At 40.6% G+C, this 20,147-nt stretch overlaps 2 protein-coding genes across 2 annotated transcripts in view; both read right to left on the bottom strand.

Moving 5' to 3' along the window:
* Positions 1-1,735: 1,735 nt before the first annotated feature.
* ccdc40 (coiled-coil domain containing 40) lies at positions 1,736-10,866 on the bottom strand. The gene is made up of 18 exons (XM_041036483.1): positions 10,732-10,866; positions 10,335-10,428; positions 9,989-10,110; positions 9,601-9,684; positions 8,969-9,188; positions 8,582-8,739; positions 8,370-8,492; positions 7,699-7,820; positions 7,079-7,322; positions 6,756-6,938; positions 5,715-5,960; positions 5,322-5,535; positions 4,932-5,101; positions 4,750-4,841; positions 4,435-4,555; positions 3,760-3,948; positions 3,528-3,686; positions 1,736-2,993 (listed from the first exon to the last, which is right to left on the bottom strand). Exons 1-18 carry the CDS (start codon positions 10,864-10,866, stop codon positions 2,742-2,744), a joined length of 2,928 nt encoding a protein of 975 aa, XP_040892417.1. The 3' UTR covers positions 1,736-2,741.
* Positions 10,867-11,455: 589 nt separating this feature from the next.
* Positions 11,456-20,147, bottom strand: part of LOC121180318 (testis-expressed protein 2-like) — a 29,469-nt gene continuing 20,777 nt past the window's right edge. Inside the window, exons 9-13 of the mRNA XM_041035632.1 lie at positions 16,013-16,139; positions 15,014-15,127; positions 14,553-14,762; positions 13,954-14,074; positions 11,456-13,659 (exon numbers count right to left, since the gene is read on the bottom strand). Coding sequence (XP_040891566.1) covers positions 13,510-13,659; positions 13,954-14,074; positions 14,553-14,762; positions 15,014-15,127; positions 16,013-16,139 — 722 coding nt within the window. The 3' untranslated portion in view covers positions 11,456-13,509. The remainder of the gene's footprint in view (positions 13,660-13,953; positions 14,075-14,552; positions 14,763-15,013; positions 15,128-16,012; positions 16,140-20,147) is intronic.

Raw genomic sequence — 20,147 nt, 5'->3', positions numbered from 1 at the left:
TATATAACTCTGGACTGTAAGAATCACGGACTCATGTATACTGTGTATACGTTATCTTTTAAACTATCAACCACAAACCTCATGCACATATTGAGATGCCCTATCTTTCTATTTGTATATTAGTTGTATATATTGTTCTGTTTGACATTTGACATTGGAGTTACTGCAGTATTTTTACTTGATTTTCATTGTACTATACTGTTATTTTGTTTTTCATTTATTTTATTTTTGTTTTCATTTACTTATTTATTCTAGAAATTTTGTCTATCACCACACACTGTGCAATTTTCCTCTTCTTTTAAACTGGGAGTTAAAGTAACAGAAAGAATTTCCCTACGGGGATTAATAAAGTTATTCTGATTCTGATTCTGATTCTGATAAGGTGGAGTATGTAAGCAGAAATTAAAAAATACTGTAAAAAAAAAGTAGTGTAATAGTAACACAAGTGGAGAAGAAATATATATTTAGTGAACTGGCTCAGTAAAGTCTGATATATACGCCAGTATCTAGTTGAAATTTGCTAACCCTTGCTAACATTAGCTACATAAGCTTCTGGACAGGTCACACTAAGAGCAGACATGCACTGCTCAAGTGTCACTGTTCTGCAGGTGCTTGAGAAATTACCCTCTATTGATGGTATTAATCTAATCATAACAACTGAACTCTGCTTGTGGTTAGACCTGGTCTGAAGCCAAGAAGCAGTTTATAAGAATGGGAGATGGTCTGACATAATTATTTCACTAAGTAGGTCACAAATGTCCTGAAAAGATGACACAGGGGAGTCTAAAGATGGGACAGCACAGGCAAACAAAAAATAAACAGCAGGCTATATACATTCACAAATGTATACCCTATAGTTAGGACTTTCCACTCTAGACTGTCACTAGCTCTGGTGACAGTCTACGGAGTGCCTCTGGGTGCTGTGGAAAGTCCTAACGTACACAGTTCAAGGCGGTGCTCATGGGGAGCACACAATCTGATGATCTGGTTCCACAGCATTGTATTTGCAAGTGTCCACCCTCACAGAAGAGTCATCTTTGCAAGTGTTGAAATCGCGTGACGTCAGATGTATTGCTGTCAAGAAAGGAGTGCAGCTGCTTTGGATAGCTCTGTACAGACTGGAACTGAATTTCAATGCCTGAAGTTACAGAGTGAAACACACTGCTGTAGCACTGATCTATGGAGAACAAGCTTAACTGCCATTATCAGCGAGGACAAGTGTGATCAGTTTATTTCAATAACAGATTATGAAGATACATCTCTGCCCATGGTAAATGGACAGGTGCTACTACATTACCACACAGATGAATAACACTATAGTAATTAAAACATATTACAGATTTCAGCTTTAATGGCTTCCCAATCATTAAACACAATTATGCTGCCCTGTCCAGCCAGCTGAATCTGTAGAGTGTGTGATGCAGAGGGTCTAAAGGGACAGCAAACAGCAAAACTTTGCCAAAGCTCCATGAATGCAGGGGGCAGAGCGCATACCAAAGCTGAGTCCTTACCACAGCGGCTGGGGTTTGAATTCTGCCCAGGCTCTTTTTCTCCCCTGTGTTACCTGTCATTTGTTACTGTCTCTATTGAATAAAGCACTGAAATGCTGGAAAAAAACAAAACAAAAACATTATAACTAACATTAAAACATACTGAAACTTTGTGGAGCCTACCACTTCATTACACAATCATGTCATCAGAGGGGATGGGGAGGAAGTAACACACAATACTATGGCTAAACAGGTTTAGAAATTAACAGCAAGTGTATAAGGCAAATGCACAAGTTTCACGGCCGTGGCATGCATACCAAAATGACGCAGAAACCACTAATGAGACAGTTCCTTTATCTAGTGTTTTAACAGTAAAGCATACATGTTGTTGATTCTAGGCAAATCACATTTTTTCGATAGGTGTCACTTCAGTGAAGTGTCAGGTAAGATGACTCCCAGGTGGTGTGGATAGTTCATAGCTAAATGCTAAATAGTGGCGATTTATACTATCACACAGGTTATAGACAGCAGTGAATATGTTCAGGTGAAGTGGAACTGAGCTTTTACAATACAAGTGAGCAACTGTAGTAGTTTTGTGACATGTTTATGGAACATACATTTGAGAATGACCTAAATAAAAGGAAAAAAGCACTTTATATGACTTATGCTATATAACAGTGTATCAGAAAAAGGTGCTTTTTTCACTTTGCAGTCACGCTGATTGGGGAATGGGGTTTAAAATCACAAAATGAGACAGGGAATAAGGAAATTAAACTTCTAGGACGTGTGCTTTTTTCAGTAACTGAACAAATGAAAGGTGCATTAGCTCTACATATACCGAATGGTTTAGATAATCCACTAGGGCGTGTTTGTGTTTTTGTCCCTGATGCAGTTGTCACTATCAACCCCTAAAGGATGTTATTATCCATTCATCGTGTAAATGGTACAGTACAACTGAACCACAAATCAGTTCGTTTCCAAACAGGCAGGTGGGCTGAAAAATCCACTATGAAGGGTTCAGTTGTTTCTGTTCCGATTTCATGAGTGTTTATTTTATGACATCATTTCACAATCAGTTTTTCATTCAAAGTATAACAGAGTGGAACACCAAAATAAATTACCTCTCATTCTTCATCGTCGTCATTTATTTGATTTGATTTCTAACTTATCTTAACCACATTTTTACTCACTTGCTATTCTCTGCATTTCTTCTCCTGGACTCACTGTTATGTCTATATTCTCCCCTCACCCTCAGGACGCCTCCTGATCTAGGGCGTGAGTGCGTGCTGCCAGTGCCAGCGAGAGCCTGCGGAATGCCTCCTGGTGCTGGGGGAACTCCTCACACACACGGTGCAAGATGGTGCTGGTAGCGTGCACACGCTCCATCTGGCTTTGCAGAGCTGTTCCTATTGACTCGCTGGTGGACAAGGCTTGGTAGCTGCCCTCACACACCCCCTGCAGCTTCTTGGTCCGGCTCTGCAGAGCCACCAAGTGGGCTAGGTTCTAGAGGGAGGGAACAATAAAGAATGAGTGTGGATATGTTTTATGCTGTCACTTTCAGAAAATTGACAACTCATCGCAGAAGGTGGAAAACAATGAGTAGCTATATCTGCTATTATTAGTTAGCGGGAGCGGTTTCCGTGAGTGGAAACCGTGTTGCTCAAGACAGTAAATGTGCAGTAGTGTCTACATAACACAAAAAAAATGCTTTAATGAATATTCTCACCACACCCTCAACAGATCATCAGCGTCATTCAGCATTTACCGGCAGAAGACTGAAGGTGCATATTTCAGTTCTGGGTGGAAATTTGATTGACACCTACCAGTGATTATTTATTACAAAGGTAGCTTAAACAATGACAGTGTTCTGTATTAGATTTCAAGACACTGGAGAGTCAGTCACACACACTACACAGGCACAAACCAGTAATACACACAAATGCAAATTGATCAAACAACATTTTAAAGCAGAGTTAAAGTATATTCACACGGTAGCATGTTTAAGTGTTGCAACACAGCACAGTATGTGTTCCTTACCCTGTCTTTGGTATCCTGGAGATTGACAAAGTCAGGGTCAAGGATGCAGCTGGTGCCGCACAGTTCTATCAGCTGCTGCTTCTGCTGTGCAAGCTTGTCATTGAGGCTCACTTGGCTCTCCTGCAGCTCCCTGATCACCTGCTCACACTCTGTCACATGCTGAACACATGCATACTGCATATAAGATACCTGTGCTTTAGGTACATACGTGGATATGGAAAATGTCTCCTACCTTATGTGTGTCCTGGATCCTCCGCTGCAGGCCCTGTATGAAGCGGGTCAGCTCGCCCTTTGTAGTTTGCTTGTGGGAGCTGTGGACCATGGCCTCCCTACGGAGAACGATGGTCTCCCTCCTTGCCACCGTTGCTTCACTCTCCCTCAGCAGCCGCTCCTGCTGCTTCATCAGTTGGCTGAGTCGCACCTGCACAGGTACACGTATATACTGATCAGTAATGATGCCTTATTGATCTCAACTTCTGAAAGTAAGTTTTGCCTTAAAGACCTGCTTGTACCATGTGGTGAGGAAGCTTATAAACTCCAGAATATGAATGGTCCCTGGTGTTTGGCACCTAATGGGGAGGGCCAGTTATCTGCACTGCTGGTGGAATATCAGGATTTATTGTACTTCTTAATCCTGTTTAATTTGATTACAGCAGAATACTTTAATTAAAAAATATTTAAACTACGTTTTTATTCACAAACTGTGCTTAAATTATTGAGGGTCGTAAAAATTTGTGCTAGATCTCACAAAGATCACATAGTTTATAAATTACAGGAAAGGTGACAGATTACCAGCAACTAGTGGTCAGAGTGGTGTAAAGTTACATTTCTGTATCCACAGAGTGCTGCCTCAGTGTACATACATGTATGCACATATAAAGGCAAACAGCTGGATGACAACTCTTACCTCCATGCGGTGTATCTCAGCCTTTATCATCTGGATCTCTCCCTGGCCCACCTCAGAGTCCACGGCTGAACGAGTCTCTTTTATAAGCTGGGTCTTCTTCTCCCACAGCATGATCTGCCGCCTGCAGGACACACACAAACACATGCACTCAGCAAAGGATGTGTGCAAAAATAAGGCCTACAATGATTTATAAGAGCAGGTTTTTTTTGTTGCTACATATCTTAAAATTGAATTATATCCTTCTAGTTTATTGGCATAGAGACACAGAAAATTCAACTCATACAGAACAAGCAAAACAAAAATTATGTGACTGACTCAGCTTCCACCAGACTGTTGAGGAGTCTCTCTTTCTCCTCCTGGGTCTTCTCGTGTTTCATCTGCATCCCAACTGACTCCCGCTCTGCCTCCTAAACACATTGTATCACGTTTAATAATAATTCACTATTAAAACTGCAAATATATCAAAATTAAAGATGAATTTAACAACCATGCCCTGCCTTAAATCTGTGAAGGAAATCTGTCTCTAACAGTGCATTCTCCTGTTCCAGTGCCTGGCTGATCTGCCCATTCTTGCTCAGCAGAGAGTTTAGTTTCAGCAGGTCTCCTCTCAGCATCTTCACATCCTTCTCCAGCTCTGTCTGATCTCGGTGCTCTGCTTCAATCTGTCCTGGTGAGGTTGGAGATGGTGTCAAAGATGGAAGTGTACAGGTTGTGTATAGTACATGTGGATCGTTTTACTGTAAACTGCTATAAACTGTTTTTTATTAGACATTCATAAATAGTTCTATTCTCAGAGATGCCGTTTACTAGCTCAAGATCATTGGTAACCTATTTATAACTGCACCTGTTTGTGCATGTGTGTGCTTCTTTATAACAACTTTACTTACTCTCCAAACGTATTTTCTTCTGCTGCATGCCTGTGTACTCTGCCTGCAGTTTGAACATGTTCTTGCTGTTGGCTTCTATCTCCTGGGTCAGTCCCACTAGAGTCCCCTGCTGTTTTATCCAGAGCTGCTGGTCACTCTTGATATTTGCGGACAGCTCCTCAATCTGAGCGATCAATGCCTCTACCTTGATTTGCAGAGGACTTAGGTCTTCGCGCTGGGAATGGAGGCACACAAATCACAGATGCAAGATGTAATTTTTAACACGATGATGATAAAGATTGTTTCTAATGCACTTATGCAGCTATTATATCACAGTTTCAAAGAGCCTTTCATTCATTTATCCACATAAACAACAGACAAACAGGGATCATTTCTTTCCCCAGAATTTCTCACCCCAGTACTGGCTGCAATTTGGCAGATCTGTTTATTGTAGTTGGCGATGGTGGACTGCCTCTGCCCGATGAGGATAACCAAGGAGGAAATCTTAGCTTGGTTGGATGTGAGTAACTTGTTGCACTTTGCGATCTCGTCATCTAGAGCCTCCTGAGTGAGGGCGAGGCTGTCCAGATGTTGGCTGACCTCGCTGCATTCCAGTCCCACCGCCATCACCGCGTTCTCCAGCTGCCACAACTGAGAGATCTGAAGGGGAGAAAGAGGCAATGAGTGAGGCAAAACTTTAATATTTTTATCTGTTTTTATCCTTAGCATCTCAACATTTACAGAAAACCACAGGAGGCACATCTAACACAAAATACTAAAAAATAAAAACACTAAAATACTAATTACACAATTAAAGCTATAGAAGTTAATTTGTTTGCATTAAATAATTAAGGAACATTCAACTGATTTTTACACATGAAGTTGAGTTTACCAGTCACAAGGACAACTACTCCTCAGCCTGTCAGACAGTTTTATAATGTCTGTCTTCTATAACTCTGAATGGAGCTTTCCAGAGTTTGAAAAACTAACCCTGGTAATGTTGTCGTTGTTATCTTGGCTTGGGATTGAGACTACAAATTTTAAACAGAAACCTGGAGTAACAAACTCACAAATGTGTGGGGTTTGAAAAAAGTGTGTATGCAGGAGGCAGAGGAGGTCTAATAAAATATGCTATTGAGTTGTGTCATCTAAAATGTAGGATCCAGCTTTTTTTTGAGTTGGACCCATTTTAGGAAACAAAAGTCAAGACATCTCAGCCTCTACTGCTTCAATTTGAATGTTCTTTTTTTGTCTGTCTCTTCTCTACTTCATGGAAGTTTATATGCCATTTAAATAAAATATCCCAGTTTGAAACTGATGAAAAAATGTACCACATATTAAATAATATAATAATGGTAATGACAACACAAGTACATGAGTATTAGTATATGGAAGGCCTCTTTGCTGTCAGAGTGTTGTGGATGTTTTTTCTACTTTTCTAAATCTCATTTTCACCTTGTCTTTTTTGAGTGTGGCTATCTTGCTGGTGAGGCGTTGGGAGTACTTGGCAGCCTTGTTGTGGGTGAGCCTCTGCTGCATTTGTGTCATGATCTTGTCCTCCAACTCCAGACGCACAGCACTCTCTTTCTCCAGCTGCCTCCTCTGATCATTCACTTCAGCCTGGTGGGTGCTGGCTTCCTAAGAAAGATAAAGGAATGGAGTAAAGAAAGAAAGCATGAATCAATGTGTGAAGTAGTAAATGAGGGAAAGAGAAGGTAGGGACATACATGCGGCAAACACTCTCTGGACAAACATAGACGCCTTTGCCCTCTATCTACCTTTGTGAGCCTGGCGAGGGTGCGCTCTGTCTCCCTCAGAGTGCGGAGGCAGGTGCTGTAATGGGCCTGCAGAGCCTCTTGCTGGGCCTGCTTCTGACTGATCAGCTTTTTGGAGGTAGCTCCATCCAGCTGGGACCAGTTCAGCTGTAAAGTCAGTGTCTCATTTTGCTCCTGCTCTTCAGTGGTGGATTTCTTGTAGCCTTCAATCTCTCTGTCCAGTAAGATCACCTGGTGCTCAACCTCACTGGGGGGAACACGTACAGTAAGAGTGCGTGAATGCATGCTTTCATTGTGATATTGCCTTTCCATTTAAATCTCAGGTTATTAATATTATTGTGTGCCCTACAAATATAGTGCTATATGTCGAAAGAAGCGGAAACCTGCATTTCATTATAGTAACTGTAATTTTTGTTTTCAATTCCCTTTTTCATTTCCCTTTTTGCTTTGGCCTGAAGGCATCAAGGTAACAATCGATCACTGTAGAGGAACATTGATGCTGCTTATGAAACATGTCTTTAGCGGAGACATTGTTAATGTCACGTAGGTTTGAAATGCATTAGCTCATTTAAAATGGACTAGCAGCTGATTAATATTCATCCCTCCCTTGCCCTAATTCTCACCGCAAGGCCTCCTGCATGGCGTTGAAGGCCTCATCTCGGCTCTTCATGCCCACCAGGCTGCTGTTCCACTGCTGTAGCAGCTGTTTACGCGCCACCACCAGAGACTCCATTTCCATCTCAGCCTGCACACGGACACAAACATGACTGGTGCTGGATACTTCAGCAGCACAACACTCATATCCACATAGAATATGAGAATATGCATTGTATATTAGAAGACTTTGTTCAACAAATAAAAAGTATGTAGTTCTGAAGGGAAGCAGTGAATGGGTATGACATGCCCTGCCAACACAGTAATGCTCTAATAATCACACACTGTGTGTTACCAGTCACAGCAAGATATACCCTCTATGCCAACAACCAATTTTCAATAATTGACTGTATTGATAAGCAATTTGATTAATAATTTATTAATAATTATCTTCTGAATGCTTAAATAGTGTAATAGTGTTTTCACTGTTAACACTGTTTCAACTTCATTAGGTGATAATTTGTCAATGTTTACAGCTAGTAAAGCTGCTCCCAAATTAATACAGCTTTATTCTTTACAAATTCCTATCCAGCCATTGCAAAGGACCGTACTTTTAAGAATTGCTCTAATCTATAGTATTTACTTGATAATTAAAGGCACTTTAAGCTTATATACGGTATATACTATACTCTTTAGTTACCTCAGAGAGGGCCTCTTTGGCTGTCTGTGTCTCCTCGGTTTGAGCACTGGCCTGGGCCTCATACATGGCTATCTGCTGCATCAGCCTCTCCATGTCCTTTGTTAGACGCTCCACATACAAATCCTGATGACAGGAGTATTCAGTCAATAAAAATAAGTAAATTAATAATAATGCAATATACAGTCAAAATTTTGTTTCTTCATCCAGTCCACCTGCTTCAATTTCTGCTCTTCGGCCTGGTCCTTCTCAGCTCCTGCTTTGCGTCGAGCATTCTTCATGACTTTGACATTAGAATGCAGTTCTTCACTGATTCCTTGTGTGAAGACAAGGTGCTGCATCAGATTGTCAGTCTCTGCCTGCAGCTGGGACACTATGGAGAAGATACACAGTAGTCAACATTAACACAATGCCTCAAATTCATAGTTTGGAAACATGAACTAAGATGAATTCTGTCTTACTATTTCTGAAACAGCACTGTCCAATTCACAAACTACAGGCTGCTTCTGATCTTCTGTACAAACATTTAAACTTAAAATGTAAACCTAATTTAATGTAACACCTAGATCAGCATCAAGGAAAGTCCACCAAGTCAGTCTCACCATTGGTTTTGGCTTTGCTGTACTGGCTAGTAGTACTGGAATAGTGGCTCTTCATTGCCTCCAGCTGATCCTGTGCCTGCCGCTGTTTGGCTTCAGCCTGTGCCTTGGTCTGATGACGGTCGTCCAACCTGCTATGGAGTCTGGCTACCTGCTCCTGAATATTGAACATCTCAACACTTATCTCCTGAATGTAGCTGGCATCTGCCTTTTCCATTACCAGCTGTCGCAGCGGGAGAGAGAGCAGAGACATGAATCAGAGAACAAATTGTCACTGTTTTATTCTGGTTTTCATTTGTCTTGCACACATTCTTTGTCAAAGATATTTTGAGCCAGTTATTGATGTTTGGTAATTTAATAAACTTTTCACTGTTATCATTTTACGCAGCCTTCAAATGTGCATACTGCAAAAAGTAAACATTCAAAATAGAAAGAAAGTGCAAAAGGAATTTCTATATAGGTCAACAGCACCATCTTCTGGACATATTTAGACCCTATAGATGTCAAGTCAGGTAAATAATTCCTATGTGTAGGTGTACATCCGTGTATGTGCATACTAATAGAGCAAAGATAGGAAAAAATAGAAAAAAAAGAAAGCAGAGAAAATATTTGTTGTTGGCAGAAAGTTAGACAACCTTTTCCTTCAGCTCCAGGTTGATCCTCTCCAGCTGCTTGCTCAGCTGGCTGTTCAGAGCAGCTTGTTGCCTTCTGACCAGGGGCTGCCAACAGATCAAACATACCATCAATAACATGATAGTGGGAATGCAAGATATCTTGTATACTGTTTATACTTTTTCTCAGTGCAGCAACAACATAGCTTTTGGAGGGCTCTGCTGACACTTGTGCACATTTATTGGAAAGTACAAGCTAATGTTTAAGTGTTACCAATGCACCTAATACACTGATATACTAGATACACTGATGAGAAATTGATAACCATTATTCTCTTTGAGGAGCAATAACAGAAAATCTGCTCCTTTAACAAATACTGTTGACATAAATATTGAAGAAGAGGCTACAGACATGTTCAGGATCAAGAACAATGAATTCCTCCTCCTCTTCCTCATCCTGATCCTCCATGTCTTCTGAAGTGTTAAGGTTTGAGAAATGAAGTGTCACTGGCTCGTAAGACACATCATCTTGTACTGAAACACAGAAAATTAAAGTCATTCTTTAACCAATCAATGAATTACGATGTGAAAAATTATACATACTGCTGTGAGACACTGAACTTGTGAATATTTTTGTCTGTTTTTGACTGTGTCTTCTAAATGGATATTTTTGTGCTTTTTTCTCTATACTCTGATCTACAATTTTGTTTCCACATCATTCTCTTTTGTAAATCCACAACAAGTTTAGTGTGACTCACCTGAATTTGAAGCCACAGGGAACTCTTCATCCACACCACTAAGGTCAGCCTGAGGCTGAGGGGCCGAGTCATCAGGCTCTGGTCCCGTGTGATCCTGTGAGCCACATTGGGATACAGAGAGAAAGCATATATAAAGCCCTTTGATACTGATTATTGATTTACATTTCTACATTTTAGGCTTTTATAGTAGCTGGCAGTTGTTGTCCCATAGGAGTAACTGTATACAACAGCATAATAGGCTTGAGTGACTTGAGTGAAGATAACAAGCACCTGGACAAAAGAAGAAACAATTATCCTTATATCTTCATAAGGAGCTGGAAAAGGTGTGAAGACAGGAGAAATTAAACACTAGCGAAAAAAAAGATAAAAAAAAAAAAAGATTCCTCACATAGCACACCTCAGGTAGGACAGTCTCTCCCCAGTCCTCCTCTGCTTTATCAAGTCCTTCCTTCTTCTTGGTGCCTTTCTCATCTTGGCTGGACCTTCCCTCCTCCCAGCCTGCCTCAACTCCTTCTCCTTCAGCGCTCTGCATTGGACCTGTGATGACAAACAAGTGGTCTAAAGATAGTTACGTTAGCGTATTTGCATATAAATTCACAATTTTTGTGTTAGTGTAACTAGGTTTCCGCATTTTGCTGCTACATAAAACACATCACACCCATCAACGCCAGCATTAACAGCAACATTTACCAACGCTAGCTTAACGGTAACTGGTTAGCAATGGACCAAGGTTTGTAGCCTAAGCGTAGAAAGCAGTCAACGGAGCTAAGGCAGAAAGTTTAAGGAAAACATTTACCCACAGTAACAATAACAGACAGCTAACCTTTGCTATTTGACAAATAAACACAGCGACTTTCTAAAAAACTTAATGGTAACAACTTCCTTTAATTCTGACAATAGTTTAAGCTATATGTTACTTACCACCGTACAACTGTCACTGATAAACCACTGCATGCATGTTGCTAGGCAACCGTAAACTTCCGTTGAGGAGGTGGCGCAGTACTCATTATGCCCGCGTGGTGATGATAAAATCATTACCACCAGTCACTGACATGTAAATAGGTCTAAATATATTAGTGTGATAAGATTGTGGACAAATGGCTTCCGCTTACAGGCCCCGCTGGAAAAAAAGAAGTTTTATTTCAATCTACAGCAAATAAATACATAGCAAGGTTTGTGTCAGTTCAGTATACAAAATCTGAAGCAACAGAAAACAGAAAGGCTTTCATTGACAGATTTATTTCGCTCTATAAATAAGGCAGATACATATAATAACTGAATTTGGCCTTAAAATTACATTTAAATTTTAAAAAGTCATTAATAATTCACAGATACAAATCAGAACACAATCTTCATATATCCTCAAAAATCTCATTTCATTCTGTTTATTCCAAAGTAAACAAAAAACAAAACCATAGCCCACCTCATGTAGTCATTCAAAACAAATACCAAAGAAAAAGGTGACCAAAGCATAAAGAAAAAGACAATCATACAGAAAAAAAAGTCCATTCCATGTTACAGTGCTGAAAGCAAAAAAGTGAAAACTAGGTAAGAATTCCTGTAAACAATGTTAATGCAGGAATTGAAGCACATCTGTAAATATTACCTCACAATGCTATATCAATACAGGATGTGTACCTTTGAGCAGAGAGAGATCTGGCACTACAGGCCTGATTGAAGGACTTTGGTTAAGATTAGAAATATGGTTAAAAAGATATTCTCAGAAAGGGAACCTGTAAATAAGACTATACATTCTTGGCAATAGATCGTCTACTTCATAGTGCGTACCTTAGCTTCACCCAAGTGTTGTTTACTATGTTGTGTGTCTTTCTACATACCGTATGGCGGGTAGAGTCTTTTTAAAGCACTGTCACATTCTGAAAATTGGTCATTTAAAGTCACTTCAAACGTCATTATCAACATTAACACCGTCAACATATAACTGATGAATAGATGAATGCATCACCTCGTACTCCATAAACATAACGACTGAATGACACATCTGGAAAAAGATATGAAAGATGAGATAGTGTTTATCATGAGAATACAAAAAAGAAAATTTTCACTTGTATTTGTGCAATAAATTGCATACCCCGGTCAAAATGTGACTGGGTAAAAATTATTTTCATACAATAACAAAAGAAACCAAAACCATACAACCATACATTCAATAGATGGGTTAGGTACTTCATACTTCTCATCAGACATACACTTTAATATAATATACGGAATCATACTAAAGCCTGTGTAGCGTTTCTATCATTGCACTTATTGTGGTCGTGTGTTTGTCATCAGTACAGAATTTACATAGCGAATGACATTTTTTCTACAGAATGTATGTTTGCTCAGGAGCATTATTTCCATGTAGACATGGATAACGGCATCATTGGCATAGAAAGATGGGTTTGGCAAATGAATGGGGTGTTCTGGGTGTGTTCACAACAAAAATGAATACTGTTAGTTAACACCTGATCGAAACCGCTCACATAAAGCCACTTAAAGGTTTAATGTTTTATGGTAAGTATGGTAGAATATGAAATCAAGTATCTGAGCTTTCCCAATACACTTTTACCTGCTTTCACTTTATTCTTGACAATGGACATGACAACTCTCCTTCACATACGAATCGTTCACAAAGAAACACCTCTAATTTCAATCATGCCATCATACTGTAAATCTCCACTTACTGTATTTCTGTAATAAAAGGGGCTACCGTGCTTTATATCACTCTCGAGCCTTAGCAGACGCTTGTCATCTGCAGGCTGTAAGGTATCTGGTGAATGCTTCCACATCAATGTTCCTCTGACATTACAAAGTTACAATCCCCATATATGCAGCTTATTAATGTAACCCACCCCCAATTCTGAGCCAAACATGACTCTCTTCACATATCAGTCCCTATTCAATAGGTCCTTATTATTATTTAGATCCTTCAAAGACAAATCACATTTTCCCCTGGCACCTTAAATACTACTCAACAGAGCAACAAGCAACAGTTTGTCTTTAGTGTTTCCTTGGTCGACTCTACTTTGCTCCTTTAAAATTCTCTATGGCAAGTAAGAAACCTCTTCACAATGGGAATGTGTTTGTATTAGAGTAGTGTCTGACCCACGGACTTTGGCTCCAGTTCCCATTTTGAGACTTCAGAAGCTCTAGGAAATACTGTAAACAATCCTCATGGCTGGCTGGAGCTGTCCCTCTCAGGATGGGAAGGCTCTGGTTCCACAGCAGGGCCAACTAATGGTCCACCGGCGGTGCGCGGGTCCATGGCAGAATGCATGATGGTAAGCCACACATCGTCCATGTTTGGCATCACAAAGATTTTCTAATGGAGGAGAAAAAGAGTGAAGGAGGGAGAGTGTATGCTCCACCAGTTTGTATTATTTTTGAAAACTGCAAAGTCTTGCCATGTAAAACAGAAGTAGTAAGCACTAATAATATATCTTGCAACTGTCAATCTGAGGTCAGACAAGTTTCATTAACATGGTTCAGATGTATGCAGTTCTAAGTAACTCTGTAACAGTGAGTTTGGAGGTGAATGTGATTAACCTATTGATATCCCTCAATGTGTCTAAATTTCATAAATATAAAAAGTGAAATGTAGTGTCATCGTCCATACCTGGAATTCCTGGTCCAGTTTTTTCTCTATCCAATCTGTAACATGTGCCAGAGTGACCTCTCTTTCTCCCAGTTTGGGTCGTGCCTTCAGTTCCAGGTGAGGCGGTGTCCTGAAGCCATACCTGCAGCGGGAAATAATCAACACAATCAACACAATTAACAGCTGACAAATGAACAAAATGGGGGCAGCGCAGTGTACAGTTATGCTCCAGCAGAGGGCAGTGATGCACTGAACAAAGATTCATCAAGTGCTTAATTCACATTTCTCAATAAAACATGTAGTTTCAAGATAGAATGAGTTGTAATAGTTCTGAGTAGAGATCTCCTTGGTGTGTATGTTTCACATGAATTATCCATCAGACAGAATTAAACATACGTCTTTTAACTAAGTAACTGCAGACATGAGAGAGGAAATTGCCTAATTAAGAGTCATCTGAAGACCTTTGTTATCAACAGACTGACCTGTGTTTTCCAGTCTGTGGGAAAGTTTTATCTCTCAGAGAGATGTGAGTGTCTGTCACTCTGACAACCACAGACACTCATTATGCTCAGCATGCCACACATTACGCAGAGGAAAAAAACACCACTTTCTTCTCATACCATATCCTGTCAGTGGGTGGAGGGGGTACGTTCACAGCCAGCGTTCCTTGGAGTTCCTGCACCTCCACTGTGAGCAGGAGGGGTGTGTTGGACACTTCCTCCATCTTCTTTTTGATGAACTCTGTCTCTGTGGCCTTCTGGAAGTATTTGGACTTGGTAATCTTATCCACAAAGCGCATGATCTTGCTCGGCTTGTGGCCTCCAACCAAACTGTATTCAGCAAAAAGAGAGTTAAGGTTAAAGTCATATTATAAGTATTAATACAAGAAATAATAATGAATATGATAATATCACCTAATAAACAGAAATAATTTTTTTTCTTTGCATTCTCTTAAATGATTATTACAATTTATTTCACATGAAAATTTAAACCTAGAAACATTTTTTTAAATATTCCATCACCTTGTGATTATGGATTAAATGAGCAGCGACACGAAGAATGTATGTAAACTCGTTCTCACCCCTCTGCTCCAGCAGAGTCATTGGAGAGCTCTGAGGAGTCTTCCTCATCTGATGAGCCTGCGCTGGACGACTCTTCATCACTATCAGCCAGGCAGTAAGTCCGTGGCCTGTAACTGGAAACACATGGACAAATAGTGATGGATTAGGGCAAGGACACACACACGCACACACATCTACACCCATGCACAAAAGCATGCACATGGTCCTGCTGTGTTTCATTGAGCTTAGCAGCTGAATTCTATGACAGTGTACCAACAGAGCAGTACACAAGTGAGGTGTGGACACAGTCAGTAGCAGATGTAAGTGTTTATAACCATGAGTGATCACATGCACAGATGATAAGCCTTTGTTTTCAATAAGAATTCAGTTAGACTGAAAAAAGACGTGCGCAGTATGTTTGTTATGAAACTGAATCTGAACTTGTTTCCTTATAAAGACTGGCAAAAATGGGCTCACTTCTCATTTTCTGGCAACAGGTCTAGCCCCAAGAGGTTTTCACTGTACATGCACACTATATTTAAGGGATGCACCGATTCCATAACCCAGACAAGAGACCAAAATCACTGAAAAAAGCACTAAACACACAAAGAAATTAATAGTTAATTAAACTAAGCATTGGGTGGTATTATGAAATGAGACAATGCCAAAACTGTACAAATACAAAACTAGAAAATGAGAGTTGAACAGAAGAGACGATTGTTAAAAACCAAGCAGCAACTCACCAGGAGCAGAAATACACCCGATTAACAGCCACATAAAGGTAGAATCCAGAGGGCAGAGAGGGGATAACAGTGAAAAGAAAGCAGAAGATATAAAAGACAGAAAAGATATCAAACACTGAGTGAGACAGGTGCCAGACAGATTGTGGCAGATAGCTGAGAGAGACAACTGTTTTTTTTAATATCAAGTAGAGGGGAAAAGACGACTCAATCAAGCAAGAAGTATCTTGGGGCTTTTCTAAAATCTGCACGTGGTATGATGGGGCTTGACTGTCTTACCCATCTTTGCCAAATTCCCCTAAGCGGAGGCTTTCTCCCTCCTTGCCCAGGCGAATGAGGTTCATCTTCGTCTCCAGAGTCATCAGGAAGGAGCCGCTGTAGGAAATCTCCAGGTCAAACCACAGACCTGAGGGATACAAAGCGGTTGGTACAAATGTTGATCTGAGATGAAAATTAAAGAAGTGAAACTGTTCCGTGAGTGATTTGGGGATATGAGATAAAAATACAGCTCTATAGATCCCCCACCAGGGACTGTACATTCATACTGTAGTGGTGTTTAAGTCCAAAAATACAGGCTGACAAACCTCTATTATCTCATCTTAAATATCATTAGCACTTTAGAGAGCTCGTCAGGCCACAGTCATCCTACTGCCTCCTCTCTTTGTCTGTCTCTCACTTCTTTGCCTCCGCACTTCTCACACACTTTCCCTCACTCTCTTGCCCTTTCTGTGGCACCCTGCTTTCCCCCAAGCATCACAGAAACGGGGACCCCGACAGATTTTATTTTCTTGATCCTTTCGGTTAGACGAGAAAGACACAGTGCAACACCCGATGAAGGGAGGGAAAAGAAAGAAGGAGAGATCACAAGGCCTTTTGAACAGAGGCGAAACAGTTGGAGAGCACGCAATCTTCCCCCTCTAGCCCCCGTCTGATATCAGCAGGGGGAACTGGATGCATAAACAGAGCTCTGCCTCTGTTCTTTTTTACCTCTGCTCTGCTAAACCTGCTGTAATCTGGATTATACAAACTCCTCAAAGCCTCCATCGAAAGCCTGGCTTGCATGGGGCAAAATATCTGTGGTCTGTTTGTTCTTTTTTTTCCCTCTCTTTACAACACAGATCATATGTTCCTGTGTACAGAGAGCAAAAACTAACCATAATCCTGGGTGTGGTTTCTCTGTACACCACTGGGAGGCAGCAAAGAGCAACAGAAGATGCAGGAAAGATGAATGGAGTGAGGAGTGAGTGAGTCATGTAATGACAGCCATTAAGAGATTCTAAACCATAACACATCGTACTTGGGTGCAACTAAGACAAATGTGCACATATGAAATGCTAAAATAAAGTATAAATAAAGTACATAGAGTACATGGTGCAGCATTTGGTGCATCCTTATATTTAGATTTAGATGGCTGTCCTGACTATAACCCAGGGATCAGTGGAAAAAAGTAAAAATAAATAAAGTTTTTGAGATTGAGAAACGTAGTGTGGGAAGGCAAACACCACAGAGGCAAACGGTTCTGAGACTGGGTGCCCTCTCCTCACTGCTCTGTTGCCTGAACACCAGATGGTTGTGCTAAATGACGCGATAATGCAATGAGTCTGGTGTAGCAGAGAAGAAAGCGTTGAGAAAGTGAGAGTGAGAAAAAGCTGGGCAGAAACAAAAGCAGAAACAAGTACTTACAGCAAAAGAAAGAACACAGGGTCAGAAAGTCAGAGAGGGTTTGAGGAAGCACCAAGTAAAAATAGACAGGCAATCAGAAAGAGAGGGGCAGAGTGAACATGCTGGGTCTGCTGAGCCCAGTGGGCCTTGCTACACCCGCCTGTCCTGAGAGGTGTATGGTGGATAATAGAACTGTGTCTGGCTGGGTCAGGGATTTATGCAGGGCTCTGTGCTTTGTTAGTTTGGGGAGAGGAGAGAAGGGCCTCAGCAAGCTGCTGGATCAGAACAGTGCTTCTTTAATTGGGGTGAAGCCTCATGGCAAAGAGTCAGGAGTGTGAGTCGCACATACTGTAAAGAACTGTCTTCACATATGCACGGTGAGGGCTTGCAAAACAAAAACAGATGATGTACGAACATAAATACACGCGGAGACAGTTGTTTGTGGACATATGCACACATACTCAGTTGGATGTTCATTGATCCATTGCACTCAGCACGCTTGTTCCAGGAAGCAGCAGGGTGAGAAATGGTAAAGGCAGAACTTGAGATGCCTGGAGGATGCAGCCACTGTAACACCAGTGGAAATTTCAAAAGGGAAGATTAAACTGACCGTTTCTACCACTTTAAAGTAAAAGTCTACTGATCATGGAAACACACAGCAGAAAAGAGAAATGAAACATTCCCTTTCTGTGCAGAAGCATTAGCTGTAGAAAACAGAAACATCAATCAGTATGATCAGTAAATGCCTACAGTTATCTTCAGCCAAGTGTAAGTCTTTTTTTTTTGCAGCATGCACCTCCTTCCTGTTTCCTACTGCCTCTCATTTCCTAGAAACGTGTCTAAAAATGAGGCACTTTGCTGTTTTAGATTGACAGTGGATCGACTCACTTGCAATCTGTTATTAAGAACTCATAACATTTGGCAGCATCTCACAGTTTCAAAATTATAGAGCAATTAAAGCTGACCTTTCAACAAAACGTTGTCCCACACTGATTGTATTTGGAGTGGCTGCTGAGGTGTGTTTTGCCATGAACTGATTCGAGAAATGCCGTTGCCATCTCAGTTGGAGATGCAATCAATTCCTGCTCTCATTATAGGGTTACATGAGTGCTGCAGTGATAAAAATGAGGCAGTGACTCATAGAACAGGAGGAAGAAAGAAAGATACTGCGACAAAAGAGTGAGCAAAGACACAACGAGGAAGACGATATGAAAGAGAATGCAAGGGGAAGAGAAAACTAGGAAGAGAGCAGGAGACTGTACTTGTGAAACAGATGAAGAGACAGATCTGTCACAGAATCTAACGGAGAATGAGAAAAGCAACAGGGTACAAAGGGATAGAAACTCAATGCTGATGCATGTCTGAGAGATCATAGAAGGATTCCTCTAAAAATGATGTACAAAGCCCCCTCTGAACAAAACTGGAGCAGAGTTAGCTGAAAACTTGGGTGTCAGGGTAAATCTACAGAGCCACATAAAGCTAAGACCTCACATAGCTAAGCCTTGATTTGTCTGATCCGCAGATAACAATAAGACCCGCTAAAGTGCTTAGGGCCTGACTGCACTGTGCTCAGCTAAGAGTTCACTAACCAATCAAATTTCAGCACATTTTTGTAAACAAGTCTTTTGATCATGAAGTGTTTTCCAGGATCTACAGTACATAACATCTTTGGAATGGGTGATTTCTTCATATTAATCAAGCACACATGCCTTTTTGCAATACTTGCAGACGTCCAGTCAACAACAATACCGTGCTGAACTCTGAGCACTGTTATTATTGGTCACTCAGGCAGCAGCTGTAGATGGAGGGGAAAGGTTTGTACTTTATTTAACCAGCTGAGAACCTACAAGAAACAAACACGTCGCTTTAACCTCGAGGGCACCACTGCCTGACAAGCTATGTGGGTGTAAGTGCATGTTACGCCACAGTATGATGCACAATAAACCTCATTTTGCCTGTGTTTACTGAATGGAACTGTTATTGTTGTTACTGGCTATATCCAACTATTACCCAGTTACATTTTCAGTCATTCCAAAACGTCAGAGCCCCCCCCCCCCCCCCCCCAGACTCAGCCTCAGTATTATGATCTTCTTAGTCACAGCGAGAAGACTAGAGAAAGGATGGGAGCAGTGGGCAGTCATGAGTCCACGCGTGTGTACATTTTGCAGTTGATTGCAAAAGTGTTCAATGCAAATGACATTTTATATTATTTGTTTACACTATGAATTACATTATTTGAATTTCTGACAGTTTGACTGACAGTTTGGTTTGTACACCTTCACCACAGGAACGTCATTGATGCTCAGTTTGCTAATAACCATTTCCGCTATTACACAAGTTCAAATGAATTCTACATTTTTTTTCACTCACATTCACACCTCTAAGAATGGAATTAAATTTGTGCAGAGCAATACTGATTGTGTAAGGTGATATTATTCTGAGAGGCTTAGTCTTGTTTACACTGTACGCAAGGTTACACTATATAAAACTCCTGTATGCTGTGATTAGCCACTTTTTCCTGTTTGTGTAGACATAACCACACTTTATGTACATGCAAAGACACAACATATGCAACTCTTCATCTTCACGAGAAAATCCAAGTAACAGAGTGATGGAGATTGATTTAACAATACAGAACCAGTAAAAGCTGGTAACAGTAATGTCACTGGCACAGTAAACTTATTTAATACATTTTAAACTTTAGGACATTTTTAAAAAATGTATCTTAAGTGATTGGTTCATATTTTTATAG

Source organism: Toxotes jaculatrix, chromosome 4 (assembly GCF_017976425.1).
Source record: "Toxotes jaculatrix isolate fToxJac2 chromosome 4, fToxJac2.pri, whole genome shotgun sequence".
In the NCBI taxonomy this organism is placed as follows: Eukaryota; Metazoa; Chordata; class Actinopteri; family Toxotidae; genus Toxotes; species Toxotes jaculatrix.
The sequence above is the reverse complement of the archived record's forward strand: the minus strand, read 5'-3'. Positions and strand labels throughout refer to the sequence as shown.

Coding starts and splice junctions, on each gene's coding strand:
- ccdc40 (XM_041036483.1), bottom strand. CDS start 10,866: ATGCAGAGCGCTGAAGGAGAAGGAGTTGAGGCAGGCTGGGAGGAGGGA. Junction 6,939..7,078: donor CCCTCGCCAGGCTCACAAAG/GTAGATAGAGGG, acceptor TATCTTTCTTAG/GAAGCCAGCACCCACCAGGC. Junction 5,102..5,321: donor GAAGAAAATACGTTTGGAGA/GTAAGTAAAGTT, acceptor CAACCTCACCAG/GACAGATTGAAGCAGAGCAC.